Source organism: Clarias gariepinus, chromosome 3, assembly GCF_024256425.1.
Source record: "Clarias gariepinus isolate MV-2021 ecotype Netherlands chromosome 3, CGAR_prim_01v2, whole genome shotgun sequence".
In the NCBI taxonomy this organism is placed as follows: Eukaryota; Metazoa; Chordata; class Actinopteri; order Siluriformes; family Clariidae; genus Clarias; species Clarias gariepinus.
In genome coordinates, this window is record NC_071102.1 from 47,826,145 (window position 1) to 47,845,849 (window position 19,705).

General features: G+C 44.9%; 1 protein-coding gene across 1 annotated transcript in view; it reads left to right on the plus strand.

Annotated features, from left to right (window-relative positions):
* The window catches only part of cacna1ab (calcium channel, voltage-dependent, P/Q type, alpha 1A subunit, b), a 136,152-nt gene that overhangs the window by 72,805 nt on the left and 43,642 nt on the right, over positions 1-19,705 (plus strand). The window contains exons 33-37 of the mRNA XM_053491779.1: positions 217-282; positions 415-509; positions 2,101-2,251; positions 13,697-13,824; positions 17,089-17,185. Coding sequence (XP_053347754.1) covers positions 217-282; positions 415-509; positions 2,101-2,251; positions 13,697-13,824; positions 17,089-17,185 — 537 coding nt within the window. The remainder of the gene's footprint in view (positions 1-216; positions 283-414; positions 510-2,100; positions 2,252-13,696; positions 13,825-17,088; positions 17,186-19,705) is intronic.

Below are 19,705 nucleotides of genomic sequence, written 5' to 3' on the forward strand. Positions count from 1 at the left end.
AGACAGTGGATAGTGCCCCCCTGTGGTTGCATTACCCCACTGTGGCTGCATTACCCCCCTGTGATTGCATTGTGTGTGTGTGTGTGTGTGTGTGTATAAATATATCACCAGTCACACTTATGTACAGTAAATAGAATGTTGTGTATGATTTGTGTGTGCGTGGGTGCGCATTTGGTCCTCACTGTATGTTAATAATCTCTGTATTTTTGTGTTCAGGCTCTGCCGTATGTCTGCCTGCTTATTGCCATCCTGTTCTTCATTTATGCCATCATCGGAATGCAGGTGATATGTACACTCTCACTGTTTTGTGTCTCTCAAACACACAAACACACACTACTTAGACAAACACAGTTTATTCCTAATTAAATATTAATTTTTAATCTGAGCATGTCTTAAATGTGTGTGTGTGTGTAGCTTTTTGGAAATTTGGCTCTGGGTAAAGAAGATGGTGCGATAAATGACCACAACAACTTCAGAACATTCTTCATGGCCCTGATGCTGCTGTTCAGGTACACTTGTTTTTCTGTTTATTTCTCTCTTCCTGTTGTCTTTATCTTTATATATTTTATTGCATTTATGTATTTTTTTTGTAATGTTCAGGGCTTTGGCATAAAACATAAACATAAAACTCCCCAAATGATACTTCTTTCAAAAAAAGCTTGCATAGGTGGCAAAGGCTAACTCTGTAAGATTTTTTTAAGGAAGACACCTGAAGAGAAACTAGAGTCAAAAACAGTCGATCCTCATCTAGGTGATACCGGATATGGATATGTGATATGGCCTTAAAATTCATTATGGTTTTTACTTAAAATCTATTCTGCTAAAATTATCAACTGTTCAATGATAGAGACAAAACTGTTTGTAGCAATTTCTAGGCTGTCATGGTTTGTAAGTGGTACTATTCACAGAAATCTCATCGATCTGTAGGCTGTTCTGTCTACACTGGGCCATCCTCACATGCAGTGGACAATTGTCTCCATGTGATCAAACACTCCAACCAGAAGGGCATCAAGAAGGTGAAAGACCCATTGGCCATTCAGGCGTGCCATATCCACAGAGAGATTGTGTTTTTAAGAGACACAAGAGAGAGATAACAGTTGGGTCTGGTCGCAGTCACACAATATATAATGTGAATGTATATTAACTGTGGAGTGCAAGCAGGAACTCCGGCAGGACTAACTATGACATCATAACTAAAAGGGAGAGCCAGAAGGAAACACAGACATGAGGGGGAACTGAGATGTAAAGCAACCAATCACTTTACCATCAACAAACCTGAGTGATCAATGAGAGTGGGGAGGACAGCATCTAAACATACCAGTTCACTGTAACACACTACCGTTAAAAAGTTTGGGGTCACTTGCAAATTTCTTGTTTAGTGATTTATTTTCTACATTCTACAACAATACTGGGGATTTCAAAACTATAAAATAACACATATGGAATCAGGTAATTACGTAACAACAACAAAAGCAACAGTTAGTTGTTATTATAAGACACAGAGGTCAGCCTTTCTGTAATAGTTCTTGCAAGAACAGTATTGTCAAGTGCATTTGCAAAATCCGTCAAGTACCATAATGAAACTGGCCCTTATGAAGGCCATCCCAGAAGGGCGAGACCAAAACCTACCTCTGCCGCAGACGAGAAGTTCATTTAGAGTTATCAGCCTGAGAAACGACCAGTTAACAGCACCTTAGATTAGAGGAGTTATGAAGTCTTTACAGAGCAGAAGTAGCAGAAACATCTCACCATTAACTGTTCAAAGGAGATTAATGCATTTTTTGGACGCCTTCAGTATTCAATTCAATTCAATTCAATTTTATTTGTATAGCGCTTTTAGCAATTTTCATTGCCGCAAAGCAGCTTTACACAGTCAAAAGAATTATTTAAGTTTGTAATTCCTTTACAATGTAGAAAGAAATAAAAATCAGGAACCATCATGGAGTTAAAAAGTGACCCCAAACTTTTCAACGGTAGTGTACTCTCTGTCCATGAGTTCCCCAGATCTGCTCCATAACACCTAGCAGGAAAAGGGCAAGTAAAATAAACAGTCGTGTGTGTGTGTGTGTGTGTGTGTGTGTGTGTGTGTGTGTGTTTTAGGAGTGCAACAGGCGAGGCGTGGCATGAGATTATGTTGTCCTGTTTGGGTGGGATGCCATGTGATCCTGCTTCTGGAAACCAGACGGACGAGTGTGGCAGCAACTTCGCCTACGTTTACTTTGTCTCTTTTATCTTCCTCTGTTCATTCCTGGTGATTGTTCATTTCTTTTCCTCAACTCCCCATTTTTCTGGTTATTTATTTATTCCTCTCAGACAGAGGGCACATCTTTGGAACCAGATTAAAAGCTAAGGATGAAACAGAAACAGGTGAAGAGAGCAGATATATCCTGAGTTCAAGTTCAAGTAGGCTTTATTGTCACTTCAATCATATACAGTTAGTACACAGTGAAATGAAACAACGTTCCTCCTGGACCAAGGTGCTACATGCAACATAAACTTACAACATAAATTAACAGAGAAGCTAAACTAGCTAACTAAGAGGCCTAGTTAGCTGGCTAGAAGATACAAGACAGATAGTCCTAACATAAATTACAACATAAATTAACAAAAACTAACTAACTAAGAAAGACTATCTACAGGTTTTACAGACAACATAAAGTGCACGTGCAAATTTGCAAACAAACAACAACAAAGTGACAGTGCGACAACAACGACATAACAGAAAAAACTGTTGCACAGTCTGGATGTGTGTGCCCGAATGCTTCGGTACCTTTTTCCAAATGGCAGGAGTGTGAGGTGTGTGTGAGAGGGGTGTGTCCAATCAGCCACAATGCTGGTGGCTTTGCGGATACAGCGTGTGGTGTAGATGTCTTCAGTAGAGGGGAGAGAGACCCCGATGATCTTCTCTGCTGTCCTCACTATCCGCTGTAGGGTTTTGCGGTCCAATATTCCCAAACCAGACAGTGATGCAGCCGCTCAGGATGCTCTCGATAGTCCCTCTATAGAAGGTGGTCAGGATCGGTGGTGGAAGCTGGGCCTTTCTCAGTATTCTCAGAAAGAAAAGACGCTGTTGGGCTTTCTTGTGCAGGGAGCTGGTGTTGAGGGACCAGCTGAGGTCCTTCCCCAGGTGGACACCCAGGAATTTGCTGTTTTCGACAATCTCCACAGAGGAGCCGTTGATGCTCAGCGGAGAATGGTCACCTCGTGTCCTCCTGAAGTCAACAACCATCTCCTTTGTCTTGTCAACATTCAGATACGTTGTTGTCGTTACAACAGCCTCTGCACTTCCTCTCTGTATGCTGACTCGTCGTTCTTGCTAATGAGACCCACCACGGTTGTGTCATCAGCGATCTTAATGATGTGATTTGAAGTGTGTCTTGCTACACAGTCATGAGTCAGCAGTGTGAACAGCAGGGGACTAAGCACACAGCCTTGTGGGGCCCCAGTGCTCAGTGTGGTGGTGCTGGAGGTGCAGTTACCGATCGGTACTGACTAAGGCCTTCCGGTCAGAAAGTCCAGGATCCAGTTGCAGAGGGAGGTGTTCAGGCCCAACAGGCTCAGCTTCCCGATCAGTTGTTGGGGGATGATAGTGTTGAATGCTGAGCTGAAATCCATGTACAGCATTCGAACGTATGTGTCCTTCTTGTCCAAGTGTGTGAGGGCAAGATGGAGTGTAGTGGAGATGGCATCGTCCGTTGAGCGGTTAGGACGGTACGCAAATTGCAGTGGGTCCAGTGAGGGGGGCAGCAGGGTCTTGATGTGTCTCATGATGAGCCGCTCGAAGCACTTCATGATGGTGGGTGTAAGTGCAACGGCACGGTAGTCATTAAGACAGGTTGGGTTACCCGAGTTAGTTTATTAGCTCGGACACAAAATGTACCGTATCGATCAGCTACATTTGGCGTAACTGAAGCCACACAAATCAAGAGATCTTTTGTCTTTGTGTCGGTGTTGCGTTAAGAACCAGGTGAACAAAAAGGACAAACACAAATAATTAAACAAACCAAAAGTGTATTATACAAAAAAGAAATAAAGTGAAAAAAAAGGTGCACCACAACCAAACAAAGAAATAAACACTTTACAAAATATAGTTCTTGGTAAGAACCTTACCAAGATGGCGCCGGTGAGGCTCCCATCACGACTGCTCCGACCACCTTTTCTTTGTTTTTGTTTTTTTCAGCGTTTTAAAACCGGCAAACTCATCACCCCTGAGTACATTAGGTATGACAGAGTCACTGTTGTTTCTATTGGTATACAATGTACTTACAATTACGTTTTTAACTCCGGATCCGAGCTGGCCGAGTGAGATCCTGAGGGAGAACAAAAAGACACGGCACGAAGCGGCGGCCCCGAGGGAAACGAGCCGGCGTCAGGAACAGGCTGAAAGCCCGTGCACACCGCACACCTCTGCCTAGCATCCTGCTCGCCAACGTCCAGTCACTGGAGAACAAACTCGATGACCTCAGGGCCAGAATAAAGTTCCAGGGAGACATTCTGGATGGCAAAAAAGACTTAATCTATTCACTACCGAACACACTGGACCCATTACAGTTTGCATACCGCCCAAACTGCTCTACAGATGATGCTATCTCTCATCTCCTCCACACGTCACTCACTCACCTGGGCACTAGAGAAGGGAATTATGTTAAAATGTTCTTTATTGACTACAGCTCAAATTTAATATAATAATTCCCTCCACACTCACCACAAAGCTAAAGCACCTGGGACTCAACTCATCGCTGTGTCAGTGGATCTCCAATTTCCTAACTGGCAGACCACAGGCAGTAAGGATGGGCGGACAGGTCTCATCCTGCCTCACTCTCTGCACTGGAGCCCCCCCAGGGTTGTTTTCTGAGCCCCCTGCTCTACTCTCTGTACACCTACGACTGCGTGGCCACTACCAACTCCACCGCTGTCATCAAGTTTGCTGTGGTGGTGGGCCTGATCAGGAACAACAATGAGTCGGCCTACCTAGAGGAGATTGGGAATCTGGAGAACTGCTGCCAGAGGAACAATCTCCTCCTGAACGTCAGCAAGACAAAGGAGCTGATAGTGGACTTTAGTACAAAGCAGGAGAGGAACTACCAGACCCCCATCATCAACTGGAGCCCAGTGGAGCACGACAGCGTCTCTATCACCTTAGATGCTTGAGAGACTTCAGACTGCCCTCTAAGGTGCTCAGGAATTTCTACTCCTGCACCACAGAGAGCATCCTCACGATAAACATCTCAACCTTGTTCGGGAACAGCACCATGCAGAATAGACGAGCTCTACAGAGGGTGATGCGATCAGCTGAGCGCATCATCCGCACCGAGCTCCCTGATCTGCACACGATCTATAGCAAGTAATGGTGGACCAAGGCCAGGAAGATCGTGAAGGACCTCAGCCATGCCAACAATGGACTGTTCTCTCTGTTGCGGTCTGGGAAGCGATTTTGCTCACTAAAGGCCAATACAAAGAGACTGAGGAGGAGCTTCTTTCCACAGGCAATAAGGTCTCTTAACCACAACACAGGACCAATACCACCTTTTTAACATCCAACATTAAATAGACAATCATGGCCACTATGGACACATTCATGCACACTTGCACTACATATTTATATTTTCATTTCTGGACCATTGCACAAGTCACTTTAATTAAACACTTTAATAAGTCATTTTTTATGCATATGTACACACCCCCAGTCATTTCTAAACTTTTATTAATAAAATATTTTTATTATTTCCTTATTTGTACTGTATATTTTACTAGTTAAATTAATTTTTCTATATAAATTTATTTGTATTTCTTTTCTCTTTATTCATAATTATTTCTTATGTATCAGCTTTCATTTTTTAAGGTCACTGGCGGTTGTCTAAGCATTTCACTGCATATCGTACTGTGTATGACTGTGTATGTGACAAAATTTGAATTTAAATATATATACAATAAACTGTATGTGTGTAGGTGAGTGTGAGCGAGATAAAAGATAAATGTCCAGAGTCCGGGTTATAGTCTGTGTGTGTATGAGGAGTAATGGCTCAGTCTCACCGGGGTTAATGAAATCCGGGAGGCCGATGACAGTCGAATATGTCCAGTCGAAGATAATCCTGTTAACAGAAAAAATCTTTGCAAGAAAGTGTTTCTCGGCAATCTCTCCTTCTCTTGTCTAAAATAAATAATGCCAGCGCTGGTCCACCAGCTCTTTCCCGGCTGTCTTTTTAAGCCAGGTCAGGTGACCTCTTGCGTCACCTCTGACCTTTGCGACCGGGAAATGTAGTCTTGCGAGCGTGGAAGCCGGCACCAAAACACCGCCTATAGGGCAAACACCCGGATGAGTTCCTTTTTATAAAGACACAGCTGTTTTTCCACAACCAGCTTATTTAGTAATGCCTATTGTAACACAGCCACATAAAGGGGCATTTTAAATAACAGGGAAATGGATTAAGGAGCTAATGCTGCTCACCTGTGCACAGAAATATGCCCGATCTGGTTTTACTTGTCCCCATAGACAGTGTTTGTCACAGGGTAAGCTCTCGCGAGCATGCGTAATCGCAGCGCGAGAGAACCCGGAAGCGGCGTCGGGTCACGTGTGCCGGTATAAAGCCGGAACCGTCAAGCGGCCCGACACGGAGAGATTTATCCCAGCGCGCTGCTTTTTTGAGAGAAAAAGTTTGTTGGATGGTTCTAAAGGAGTACTTTTTCCTGATTGGATTATTCCTCATAGACAATAACAATTCACCTCTCGTTCCGTTACTCAAGCTCCCGGAGTTGTCATCAATACCGGTGAGGCAGAGCCATTCTCTCCCGTGCATCATTTCACACACTGCAAAAACATTGACTCTGGACAATCATACACGCACTCACACACCCGCATACATCATACACATTGTTTATATTTGTATATATTTTGTATATATTGATTTTGGTGCACCTTGTTTGTTTGTTTGTTGGGTTGTTTTATTTAATACACTTTGGTTTGGATTATACCTAGTTATTGTGTCACGTCTTTACTTGTCCTTTCTTGATTGCGCAATACCGGAAGTGTTGTTTAAAAACCCGTATTTTGATTCTCGACCCCCGTAGCAAAGTAACTAGTGGTTTAATTAAACCCAAGTTTTACATAGTGGTAGCCCGTACGTACGGGGAATCGGTATTTTCGGGTATTTTCCGGTTTTGTGTGTCTTGGCAGAACAAAATGGACGCTAACATCGCTAATGCTAATGCTAGTGGTGCCGTGCAGGCCGACCTTGCTGTAGCTAATAATGTGCTGGAGGATGTAGATGATGCATTTGTTACACGCCGTAACCCTACAGCTGAAATAACATCATTGATTAGTTCACTATATATATCTGACAAACATGATGATAATGATGATGATGATGATGATGGTGTGTCTGATATTAATGTTGTGCATACACTGCAAACGGAACTAAATCAATGCAATATGTGGCGCTTACAGACAAAGTGAACACGTTGGAGCAGCAGTCTAAACAGAGAAACAATTTTTTAGGACGCAGTGGACGCTAGCTGTCACGAGCTGTCACTGACTGTTTTCTGCGACGTAACGTAGTCTGGGAAAACCAGATGAAAAAACTGCGGCTCACAAGTATGTGCCCACCATCCAAAGGTTACAGGCCTACACCCCTGCATCTCCCCAATCTCCTGCTCTACGGCAAAGGTAAAGCACATAAGCAGTCATGAAACATACAACATTCCTCCTTGTGTTCAACCACACTCTCCTGATCAGCTTACCTCCTCAGTTTCACCCTCTTCTTCTTCCTTTTATGGCCGACCACCCATCCGCCTTAAGTTTCCAGCCTTTGGCGACACTTCAGAGACGGTGGATGTTCTTAACTTCATCAAACGGTGTGAAAACTATCTGGAGATCAGACCACTGCCCAGCCCAGAACTGTTAGGAACCCTCAGCACGGTGCTACGAAGACCTGCTCTGAGCTGGTGGTAGGCAGAGAAAGGCAAGGTGAAGGACTGGAAGTCTTTTAAACAGGCATTTATGGCGGCTTTTTTACCTGATGACTACCTCTCGGAAGTTGAAGAAAACTTAAGGTCTCTGGTATAGCAGCCTAGTCAACGCCTTAGAGATTTCGCCTATGACTACCACGCCCTCTGTATGAGGTGGAAGGCTGATATCTCCGAGGAAGAACTAGTGGGGCGAATCCTAATTAACATCAACCCAGGAGTGGCAGGATGTCTGAGAGGAACAGTGAACACCGTGGAACAGCTGGTGAAGATAGGTTCTCGGGTGGAAAAAGACTGCAAGAGCTCCAAAGACTACTGGCAGAAGGTGGACTCTCAGCACAACCAGAAAAGAGTCATAAGAAGGCAGGTGAGCGAGTTCCTTCAAAGCACGCAGCGGGACTCTCCATTGCTCAACCTCTGGCAACCCCCTCCCTTCTCCTGGTTTCAGTAACGGTGCAAGGAAGGAAGGTGAATGCTGTGGTCGATACAGGAAGCTCCTACACGCTGATGAGGGAACATCTATGGAGGCAGCTCTGCGAACAGGAGGTCAGGTGTGATGTTCCCTCTCCTTAGAAGTTTGTTATGGCTGATGGAAAAACACACCAGGTGCAAACCCAGAGAAGGCTCCACTACATCTGGCACACTATCGAATGAGGGCTGGACACTTACATCATGAGCAACTCTCACCTGGCCTTCCCTCTGATCGTGGGGCTGGACTTCTTAAAAGCCACAGGAGCCACCTTGGACGTCGCACGCGGAGAGTACGGCCTGAAAACAGAGGAGGGAGTCTCATACCATCCCTTCATAACGTCCCAACCTCACTCTGCGCCATCTATGTCAGCGCAAAGGAGACACACTCATCTCCCGGTAAAAGCCAATCTGTATCTTGCCTTACCTGTGACTCCTGATGATCTACTATGCACGGAGGAAAACACAGAAAGGGTGACATCCTGGGACACCGACAATGAAGAGGAGCTGCTGAAACTAATGGCCGCCCGGCCCCGCACCACCTCCAACATCTTAGGCAAAACAGCATTAGAGAAACACAAAATCACTTTATCTGACGACACCCCATTTAGATCCAGAGCATACAGAGTATCACCCTTAAAGAAGAAAATGATAGAAGATCAAGTCGACCAGATGCTGAAGGACAACATCATCGAACCTTCATGTTCGTCATGGTCATCACCTGTTGTTTTACTACCTAAATCCGATGGGACTTACCGTTTCTGTGTAGATTTCAGAAAGTTAAACAGCAAGACCAAACCTGATGCATATCCAATGCCTTTAATACACGACATCATTGAATCACTGGATGGCGCCTCCTGCTTCTCAACATTGGATCTGCAATCCGGTTACTGGCAGGTGGAGATGGAGAGAGACAGCTGTGAAAAGACCGCCTTCATCACTTCCAAAGGTCTGTTTCAATTCCGGTCCATGCCCTAAATGCAGCTGCAACGTTCCAACGACTGATGGAGAAAGTCTTGGCGGATCTAAGGGGGAAATATTGCTTTGTCTATATAGATGACATCATTATTTATTCACAATCACTAGAACAACATAGGATGCATCTCAACGCAGTATTTTCCAGACTCACCCAAGCCAATCTCTCCCTCAACATGAAGAAGTGTCATTTCTTCAAAAGGCGACTGAAGTTTTTTGGTCATGTCATCTCTGAAGAAGGTGTGCAGCTAGACCCGGAGAAAACAAAGGCGGTGGCAGAATATCCTCCTCTTTAAGACTTAAAATCTCTTCAACGTTTTCTGGGTCTCGCCGGCTGGTATCACAAGTTCATTCCCCACTTTACAGACATAACAGCTCCATTAAATAATTTAAAAAGGAAGGGAGTAAAATAGGAGTGGACCGAAGAATGCTAGAACAGCATGGATGTCATCAAACACGCGCTTCAAAACCCACCAGTACTAAATACATCCAAACCTAAATCTGCTGTTCCAATTACACACGGACGCCAGCGGAGTGGGCCTGGGAGCCATCCTCACCCAAACTTCAGCAGAAGGAGAACGTGCAGTAGCTTACGCCTTGCGAATGTTGAGAGGAGCTGAGCAGAATTACTCCACATCAGAAAAGGAGTGTTTGGCCGTGGTCTGGGCTGTAGAAAAATGGAGGCACTATCTAGAAGGTCGCGCTTTCGAGGTCTTTACCAACCATGCCGCCCTGTCATGGGCCTTCAACTGCCCGAAAACCAGCTCTCGTCTCACCCGATTGACGTTACGCCTACAACAGTTCATTTTACAGTACATCATAGAAAAGGCTGTTTAAATCTGGGACCAGATGCGCTATCCCGGGCGCCCCCGCCGTTAAAAGTGGGCACCGCTCCTTGTCTCGCCATCATGACCACTAAATGTTCATCCGACTTACCAAATGACCTGTGCGAGATAACTCAAGCCCAGGATAAGGACCCTACCATCTAGAAGCTGTTCTCGAAAGTCCGCGCTCCGGACATCATACTACGAGGGACTGGCTTCTAGGATTAAAGACGAGCTAGCCGGACGAGAGCTCCGCGCCAGACTGGAGGAATTGATTCAGCTTGCCCTCCGGATCGACCAGCACCTACTCTCTTGCCCAAAGCCAGCCCCCAGAACCCTCCCGCCAGCACCCACCTTCGCTCACGCTACTGCACGACCACCGACCACCTTCACTTACACCACCCACAGAGATGTCGGATCTCCACCTCCTGCCGTGGTTGACACCGGAGCCGGGAAACCCATGCAAGTAGGACGCGCCTCCCTAACCGTGGCCGAGCGTGAACGCCGTTTCCGGGAGAGGCTGTGCGCCTATTGTGGGTCGGCGGCGCACCACCGAGCAATCTGCCCCCTTCGTCCGGGAAACGCGCAGGCCCGGTGGCCATCCATGAGAAAAGACGTCGGCGAATTCGTCCAGGTGTGCCCTGTGTGTGTCAGCGCAAAGGATAACAACCAGCCGACGCCGGGGGAACTCCAACCACTACCTGTCCCACGTCGCCCCTGGACACACATAGCTGTCGATTTCATCACGGGCCTGCCGGTCTCCGAGGGGAAGAACACCGTCATGACAATCGTGGATCGATTCTCCAAGGCCGTGCACCTGGTGGCTCTCGCCGGACTCCCATCAGCCAAAAAAACAGCCAAGCTGATACTAGAACATGTAGTCCGTCTGCATGGGTTCCCGAAGGACATCGTCTTGGACAGGGGGCCCCAATTTACTGCCCGGTTCTGGAAGGCCTTCTGCTGTCTGATCGATTCAACCTGCAGTCTATCTTCTGGATACCACCCTCAGACAAACGGTCAGATGGAGCGGACCAACCAACAACTGGAGCGCTACCTGAGATGCTTCATCGCCGATCACCAGCGCTCCTGGGCCTGCTATCTCATTTGGGCAGAGCTGTCTCACAACCTCCATATCTCGTCAGCTACGAGATGCCACGGTTTCCAACCTTCCATGTTCGAACACCAGGAAACGGAGGTTGATGTACCGTCAGCCCAACAGTTGGTCTGCTGGTGTCGACGGCTGTGGCGCCAAGCCAACCACGCCATCCAACAGGCCAACGCTCGCTATTCCATTAAGTTGTCGACACCCTCCGGGACGATTGTACAATGTAGGTGACAAGGTATGGTTATCGACAAAAAATCTTCATCTTCATACAGAGGCACGGAAACTTTCACCCCGATTTATCAGACCATATCGCATCACCCTCTGGATTAATCCTGTCACCTACCGGCTCCAGCTGCCTGCGGCGCTCCGAATCCATCCGGTTTTTCACACCTCACAACTGAAACCCTTCACCACTTCAGCTATGATTCCACCCTCCCCCCCTGCTCCTCCTCCCTGAATCATTGACGGTGGCCCTGCTTACACCGCGCGCCAGATCCTCAATTCGCGACCTAGGGGCCGGGGCACCCAGTACCTGGTTGACTGGGAGGGCTACGGTCTGGAGGAGCGATCGTGGGTTCCGGCCCGGTTTATTCTCGACCCCGAGCTCATCAGGGATTACCGTCGTCAGGTATCCTCCACCCCAGGATCGTCGGGAGTCGGTCCTGGACAGGGGGGTACTGTCACACACACCCGTTCCGTGACCGGCACTAGGACCCGGAAGTAGTACGGTTGCGAAACAGGAAGCATAAAAGGAGACAAGATGGCGCTTCACACTCGTGCAGTCATTGAGTTTCGCCCATGTTGGTCCAGATTGTCCGTCTGCCAAATCGTGAGTACTCGTTTTTTTGGGTTTGCCTTCTGATTTGAGTGTGTGTTTATAGGACGCGGGTTAAATTTTTCCCTTGCTCCCCGTGTGTGAGAGTCCTTAGATAAAATCGCGTGGTTATCCTGCCTACTCGCTTACTTCCGCGTTTGGGTTTACCATCCACGCTACAAATGGCTAACCGCTAGTGCTAAAGTCTTCCGATCATCCCGGTTAGTTTGTGACACCCAGTCATTAATAAGAAACTTTCTACACTACTATCATGACAATCCCTTGGGAGGACACCTGGGGCAACTAAAAACCCTGCTGAGGTTACTAGATGTGGCATGGTGCGGAAAGACGTCTGGCACTATGTGAGAACTTGCAGCGTATGTGAACAGTATAAAACAGAAAACACTAGACCTAGTGGGCTACTACAGAGCACGGAGGTTCCAGAGCCAGGACACGCCGTGGGATTGGACATCATGGGTCCTTTACCCCGAACTAAAAGGCAAAATGAATATCTGCTCACCTGTGCACGGAAATATGCCTGATCTGGTTTTACTTGTCCCCATAGATAGTGTTGGTCACAGGGTAAGCTTTCGCAAGCATGCGCGATCGCAGCGCGAGAGAACCCGGAAGCGGCGTCGGGTCACGAGTGCCGGCATAAAGCCGGGACCGGCAAGCGGCTCGACACGGAAAAATTTACCACAGCGCGCTGATTTTTTGGGAGAGAGAGTTTGTTGGATGGTTCTAAAGAAGTACTTTTCCCTGGTTGGATTATTCCTCGTACACACGTAGAACCTCTCGTTCTGTTACTCGAGCTCCCGGAGTTGTCATCAATACTGGTGAGGACGAGCCAATCTCTCCCATGCATCATTTTACACACTGCAATAACATTGACTCTGGACAATCATACACGCACTCACACACCCGCATACATCATACACATTGTTTATATTTGTATATATTTTGTATATATTGGTTTTGGTGCACCTTGTTTGTTTGTTTGTTGGTTTGTTTTGTTTAATACACTATGGTTTGGGCTATACCTAGTTATTGTGTCACGTCTTTACTTGTCCTGTCTTGATTGCGCAATACCGGAAGTGTTGTTTAAAAACCCGTATTTTGATTCTCGACCCCGTAGCAAAGTAACTAGTGGTTTAATTAAATCCAAGCGTTACACTATACATTATATAATATACAGTATTTTAAAAAAACCTTATGTGGCTGTGCTACAGTACACTTCAGACTTTCCACTGTATGTGCCAGACCTGGTGTGTCTGAGCCTCCTGATTCCAGCAGCATTTTAAGGTGTAGATGTAATGTGCATGACACACTCTGTACCACGGCACTGCTGTTTCAGTGGTTTGTGTTTCTATATAAGGTTTCTGTATGGCATCAGAGAGTAGAAGTCCATAACTAAGTCTGTAACTCCACCTCTGTTCATTATTCGGATTTCCATCATGTGTTTATTTACTTCTCAGTATTCTATATTCTTACTTTGTTTCTATATTACTTCATCCCTTATGCTCACTTTGTGCATGTGTGTATTTTTAGATGCTGAATCTGTTTGTAGCGGTAATCATGGATAATTTTGAATATTTGACTCGTGACTCGTCGATTCTTGGCCCTCACCACCTGGATGAATACGTGAGAATCTGGGCAGAGTATGACCCAGCGGCATGGTGAGACTAACACACTCATGCTCTCGTTCACATGCAGCACACACTCAACCTAGAACCCTTACATTAAACAGAAGATGCTGAACCGGATGCTCACACCCCATATATTTTTTGAGACACTATGCACACACAACACAAAACAGACCTGTGATACTAGTAATAAAAAGTAGTAAAGATTTACAGTAGAAAAAGTAAACCTTCAGATGGAGAAACAGAGACACACACATCCTGTACGCATGTAAAGGACACTCAGCACACGCTGATGTCTGAGATTATAATCAGATGATGTCCCCTGGTGGAGGTTCAGGTCTGCATGGCTTCAGTTTTTGCCCTCCTCCTACTGCATACTCACTGCATTACACACTGCATACACACCCATGCAAAATACACTTCCTGTATTTTGGCACGTAAAATTGCTCCATGTGATGCTGTATGCAGGTCAACTGAAGTCATTGCTGAAATGACAGTCATCTCTCCAGTGTCTCTGCAGATCTGAAGGACACTGTCTGTTTTTCAGTCTTAAACAATGCCTGTAGACGCTCTTACTTGGTCTGTGTGTGTGTGTGTGTGTGTGTGTGTGTGTGTGTTGTGGTCAAAAAACTGGAGCGGTCCTCAAGTTTCACAATAGAGAAGTAGTTCCTTAAACCACACCTTACACAAATAATTGAATTATTATTTATTTAAATATCCTTTAAGTAAATAAGTTGACAAGACTCTGAGAGAGAGGGCGCTATTGCAACATACACTGTAAATTAGCAGCAAAAGAAGTTGGCAGCAGAATGGCGTGATGATGAGGCTAATGCAGAGTGTATTCGGTTCCCTGGGATGTGAAGAAAAGACCCAGTGGTGTTAATGGCATCGAAGCGATCCCTCAGCCTGCGGTACTGGGGAGGGGGCCGACAGTTTGATTCGGTCCTATTCTGGGACTTTTGGTTTGTCAGAATAAGAATTCCTCTAGGACTGTTTCACCTTTCGTATGCACATGCTCTGTTCTGCTTAAAATGTACTGTATGCATGCATTTATTTATTTTATTTTATAAAAAAAAACACTAAACATTTATGAACTTTTACTGCTCAGGCTGTAATGTCTCAGAGTCGGCCATACGGTAAGACGTAGTTTGATAAAAGTAACGCTTTTTTATGAAGCAGATTGTCCTGATGATTGAAGTGTGTTAGACATGTTCTTTCATTCATGGATCACTGTAGGATTACACATTATGATGACAAAATGCTCTTTCAGCTTCAGGAGAGCTTTCTTACTCAAAGACTATATGAATAATTTAGCATAAGTTTGTCTATACAGCGATACTGCGTAGTGTCCAGATAGTCACCAGAGCAGCAGCTGAAATGCTGAAATGTAAGCCTTATTAGATAGTGATGAGGTTGTAGATTAAATAAACTAAAAGTTCTATACATCTTAGTAACATCAAGCTGTAATGCAGATTTGTGTATTCTGATGAACCTTGTGAAGCTACGTCTCCATCTCGCCAGGGTTTGGTGAGTGTGTAAAAGTCTTCTCAAACCAGAACTATTCTCATGTGTAGTTTGTTGATGTGATAAGGAAAGAAACATGGGGTTAAGCTCTAAGGAGCAAAGGGCTTTTTATGTGTGAGAAATGTCTCTATCTGGGTTGTGGTCCAGACCACATATAGTTCCTGGAGTTCAGAAAAGACCAGCGGATGTCATTTCTCACAGACTCACAAATCACATGGTAATAAAGCATTGTTTTCTATTGTGACACTTGAGGCCTGACACCTACAGAACCACAAACACTGAACACACAGCTCTTACACAAACACCGGTAACACAACTCTTACACTTCATCAGCTGAGTGTTATTGCTTTAATAAGTATTATGCCTCGGTTTAAGGCTAATTTAAACCTCGAAAAAGATTCCTTGTCAGATAGAAAAGCCAACATCACACCAGGGAAAGAATTGTGAACTCTACACTGATGGGCAGACTCCTGAAAAAAGCTCTCTCCGTCTCTGATTACAGCCATGTGTGCAAACGTAGCTGGAGACAGATGGGTAAAGATACAAAACAAACATGCTAACATATGCCCGCACACCAGCTACTGTACACAAGCGCCAATGTTCACATGCTCGGCTTGGGCATATCATGAACATCTGGAGAAAAACATGTGGCATCTACTGTGTGGCACATCAGCACTTTAATGTTTAATGATGGGTTTTATCATCCACAGGGTCCCAGGGATCCTCAAAGCTTTTTTTTTTTTTCCACCCTTGCCCCTGGGTGCTCATGTCTCATGTTTCAGTCAGTGAATGCTACAACAATTGCAGGAATCTGGAAAGGCTCTCTGTCTGAAAGCAGTGGCTCTGCTCAGGATAAGCTGCAGGCTATGTTAAGTGGATTTGAGTGACATGGATGAAGAAATTGAAGGCATCTGGGATAACTGTGCCTGTAAATAACTCTTTATGGAAAAGACAAGGATTTGGAAGGCTTCAAGGGAGACAGTGAATAAGAAGGAAAAAGAGAGCTGACTGCAGTAGTCTTTAGTCTGATAGAGTAGAGTGTTCACATTATAACTCTATATACTCTATTATAGCACTCTTGGTGTTGGGGATGGTTTGTGGACATGGTCCTCATCAAGGCCTGAGGAACCCCTAAACCTTCACACTGAGTCTGCAAAAACAAAGTATTCGAGGATCCCTGAGACTTCTGGTGGAAGTCATTGTTGAACAAAATGCTCCCCTAGTGGACAACTTTTACTTGGCACAAAGTCAGCCTTTAGTTTTTAGGAAGCAGTGACGTCGCTATCGAGCGACAGAAGGCCAGCAGAATGAAGGCTGTGATTTTTAACAGGGTGCGTTGTCCTCAATACAAATAGAAAAAGCGATAATGTGTGTGTGTGTGTGTGTGTGTGTGTGTGTGTGTGTGTACTGTATGTGGGTGTGTTTCAATTTACATTTTTGCACTGGTGTGATTGATTTCCTGTCTGGCATAGAATCGTCTAAAACACAGAAAACAGAAAACAAATTAGGTGAGGAGCAAGAATGTGTTACATAAGAGAAAAGCGCGCACACACACACACACACACACACACACACACACACACACACACACACACACACACACACAAACCTTACACTAAACTAAGAGTTTGTGTGGGTGCTTTTGTTCTTTTTTCCGCCTGGACTCTCTCTCTCTCTCTCTCTCTCTCTCTCTCTTTCTTTCTTTATCTTTTGGTTTCTGTCTCTCTCTCTCTCTCTCTCTCTCTGTTTAACCTGCGTGTGTTTTTCTTGCAGTGGACGTATTCATTATAAGGATATGTACAGTTTATTGCGAGTTATCGACCCCCCACTCGGATTAGGAAAGAAATGTCCTCATAGGGTCGCCTGCAAGGTTCGGACGTCCAAACCAAAATCTCAGCACTGCTCGCCACGGAGACTGGAATGAACATCGCTTTCCTTTTTTATTTCATTTGTTTTCTCTTTTCTTCACAGTTTCTTTCTCTTTCTACCATTTCGCTGCATTCTGATATGAAAATGAGAATGTGCAGGACAATGCAGACGAGTCACCATAACGCAGCGGCTCCTGCAGCGACCCCATGACTCTTGTGACCTCGCCATGTCTGGAACGATCAGAGATCGGGGTCACAGGGGTCACGCAGGGGTCAGGGGGTCGCTGTCGGAGCTGTCGCTTGTGCTGGAATGATCATGAGCAATGAAGACGCATGTGAAACGCACTGCAACACGACCAAGCGGATGACAAAACAGATAAAGACCACAGCCATGTTGTTGTGTGTTTCTGCTTGCTGCGGATCGAGGCCTTGCGTGCATTGTTCTTGTTTTTTTTTACCTCGAGGGGCGACGACTGAAACTGCATTGACGTGATTATTTAGAATTAACACCGAATTCATGCATCACTGCTTCTCCTGCCTGTTAGAAGCGGCGCTGCAGTTCTATGTGAACACTTTAACATCTCATAGAACACTCCCTCTGAGTTATCATTAGGAGTTTAAATTCCACACACCTCCATTCACACACACACACACACACACACACACACACAAGGCAGCTCAGAAGATACATATACTTTCCACCCCATAACCAAACCAATAACCTGTGTTTTTTTTTCTTTTTTCTTTTGTTTCTTTTTGTTCGGCGTTCTGGCCCATGCTGTCCTGCCCATTCTGTTTGATTTATTTTCTTTTCTGTTGTGCCTTTTTTTTTTTTTTGCACTGGCTGCCTGTGTGTGTGTGTGTGTGTGTGTGTGTGTGTGTGTGTGTGTGCAGTGGCAGGATCAGTTTCAGTGATTTGTATGTGATGCTGCGCCACATGTGCCCACCGCTGGGCCTCGGGAAGCGCTGCCCTGCTCGTGTGGCGTACAAGGTTAGAGCTCTTAGTGCTGGTGTGTTCTGTGGAAGTGTTAGCCAGCTCACACACACACATACATGCACACACACACACAACGAGGTAAATGACTTCAACTGCAAGTCTCAATCACTTTTTGTGTTTTTTCCAGCTTTATTAATTACTTTATTAACAACAATTTTATCTATTCCTTTATTGCTTTCTTACTTTGTCTTGTTTGATTGTCAATGCAGTTCCCCTCCATAAGCCCCATCACTGTATCACTATATCGCTCTATCAACACCCCTGTCTGACTCTTATCTGTGCTGAAACCATGAAAATCTTTTTTTGCTCTCTCTCTCTCTCTCTCTCTCTCTCTCTCTCTCTCCCCCTTCCTCTCCCTGTCTCTTAGTTCAGTTCAGAAAAGCTTTATTGGCATAAATGTGAACAAAAATACTACATTGTTGCCAATGCAATTATAAAACATTAATTAGGTTATAAATAACATCAATCTAAATTTTAAAACATAAACAAACATATATAAACATATTAGACATAAGGGAATATCATATTAGGTACAAACCAAACAAAACTTTATATATATATATATATATATATATATATATATATATATATATATATACATACATACACAGTGGGGCAAAAGAGTATTTATTCAGCCACCAATTGTACAAGTTCTCCCACTTAAAATGATGAGAGGTCTGTATTTTTTTACCATAGGTATACCTTAACTATGAGAGACAAAATAACGTTTTCTGTAAGTCTTCACAAGGTTTTCACAAGGTTTTCACACACTGCTGGTATTTTGGCCCGTTCCTCCATGCAGATCTTCTCTAGATCAGCGATGTTTCGGGGCTGTCACTGGGCAACACGGACTCTCAACTCCCTCCAAAGATTTTCTATTGGGTTGAGATCTGGAGACTGGCTAGGACACTCCAGGACCTTGAAATGCTGCCCTAGCTGATAGAAGGAGGTTTTCACGCAAAATCTCACGATACATGGCCCCATTCATTCTTTCCTTTACACGGATCAGTCGTCCTGGTCCCTTTGCAGAAAAACAGCCCCAAAGCATGATGTTTCCGCCCCCATGCTTCACAGTAGGTATGGTGTTCTTTGGATGCAACTCAGCATTCTTTTTTCTCCAAACACAAAGTTCCTCTGACCATATGACATTTTCTCAATCCTCTTCTGGATCATCCAAATGCTCTCTAGCAAACTTCAGACGGGCCTGGACATGTACTGGCTTGAAGCAGGGGGACACATCTGGCACTGCGGGATTTGAGTTTCTGGTGGCGCAGTGTGTTACTAATGGCAGCCTTTGTTACTTTGGTCCCAGCTCTCTACAACTTGATTTTCTGTTTTTTTTTTGTTGTTATTTTGTCTCTCATAGTTGAGGTACACCTATAATAAAAAAAATACAGACCTCCCTCATCTTTTTAAGTGGGAGAACTTGCACAATTGGTGGCAGGCTAAATTCTTTTTTGCCCCACTGTATATATATATATATGCAGTGGAGGAAATAATTATTTGACCCCTCGCTGATTTTGTA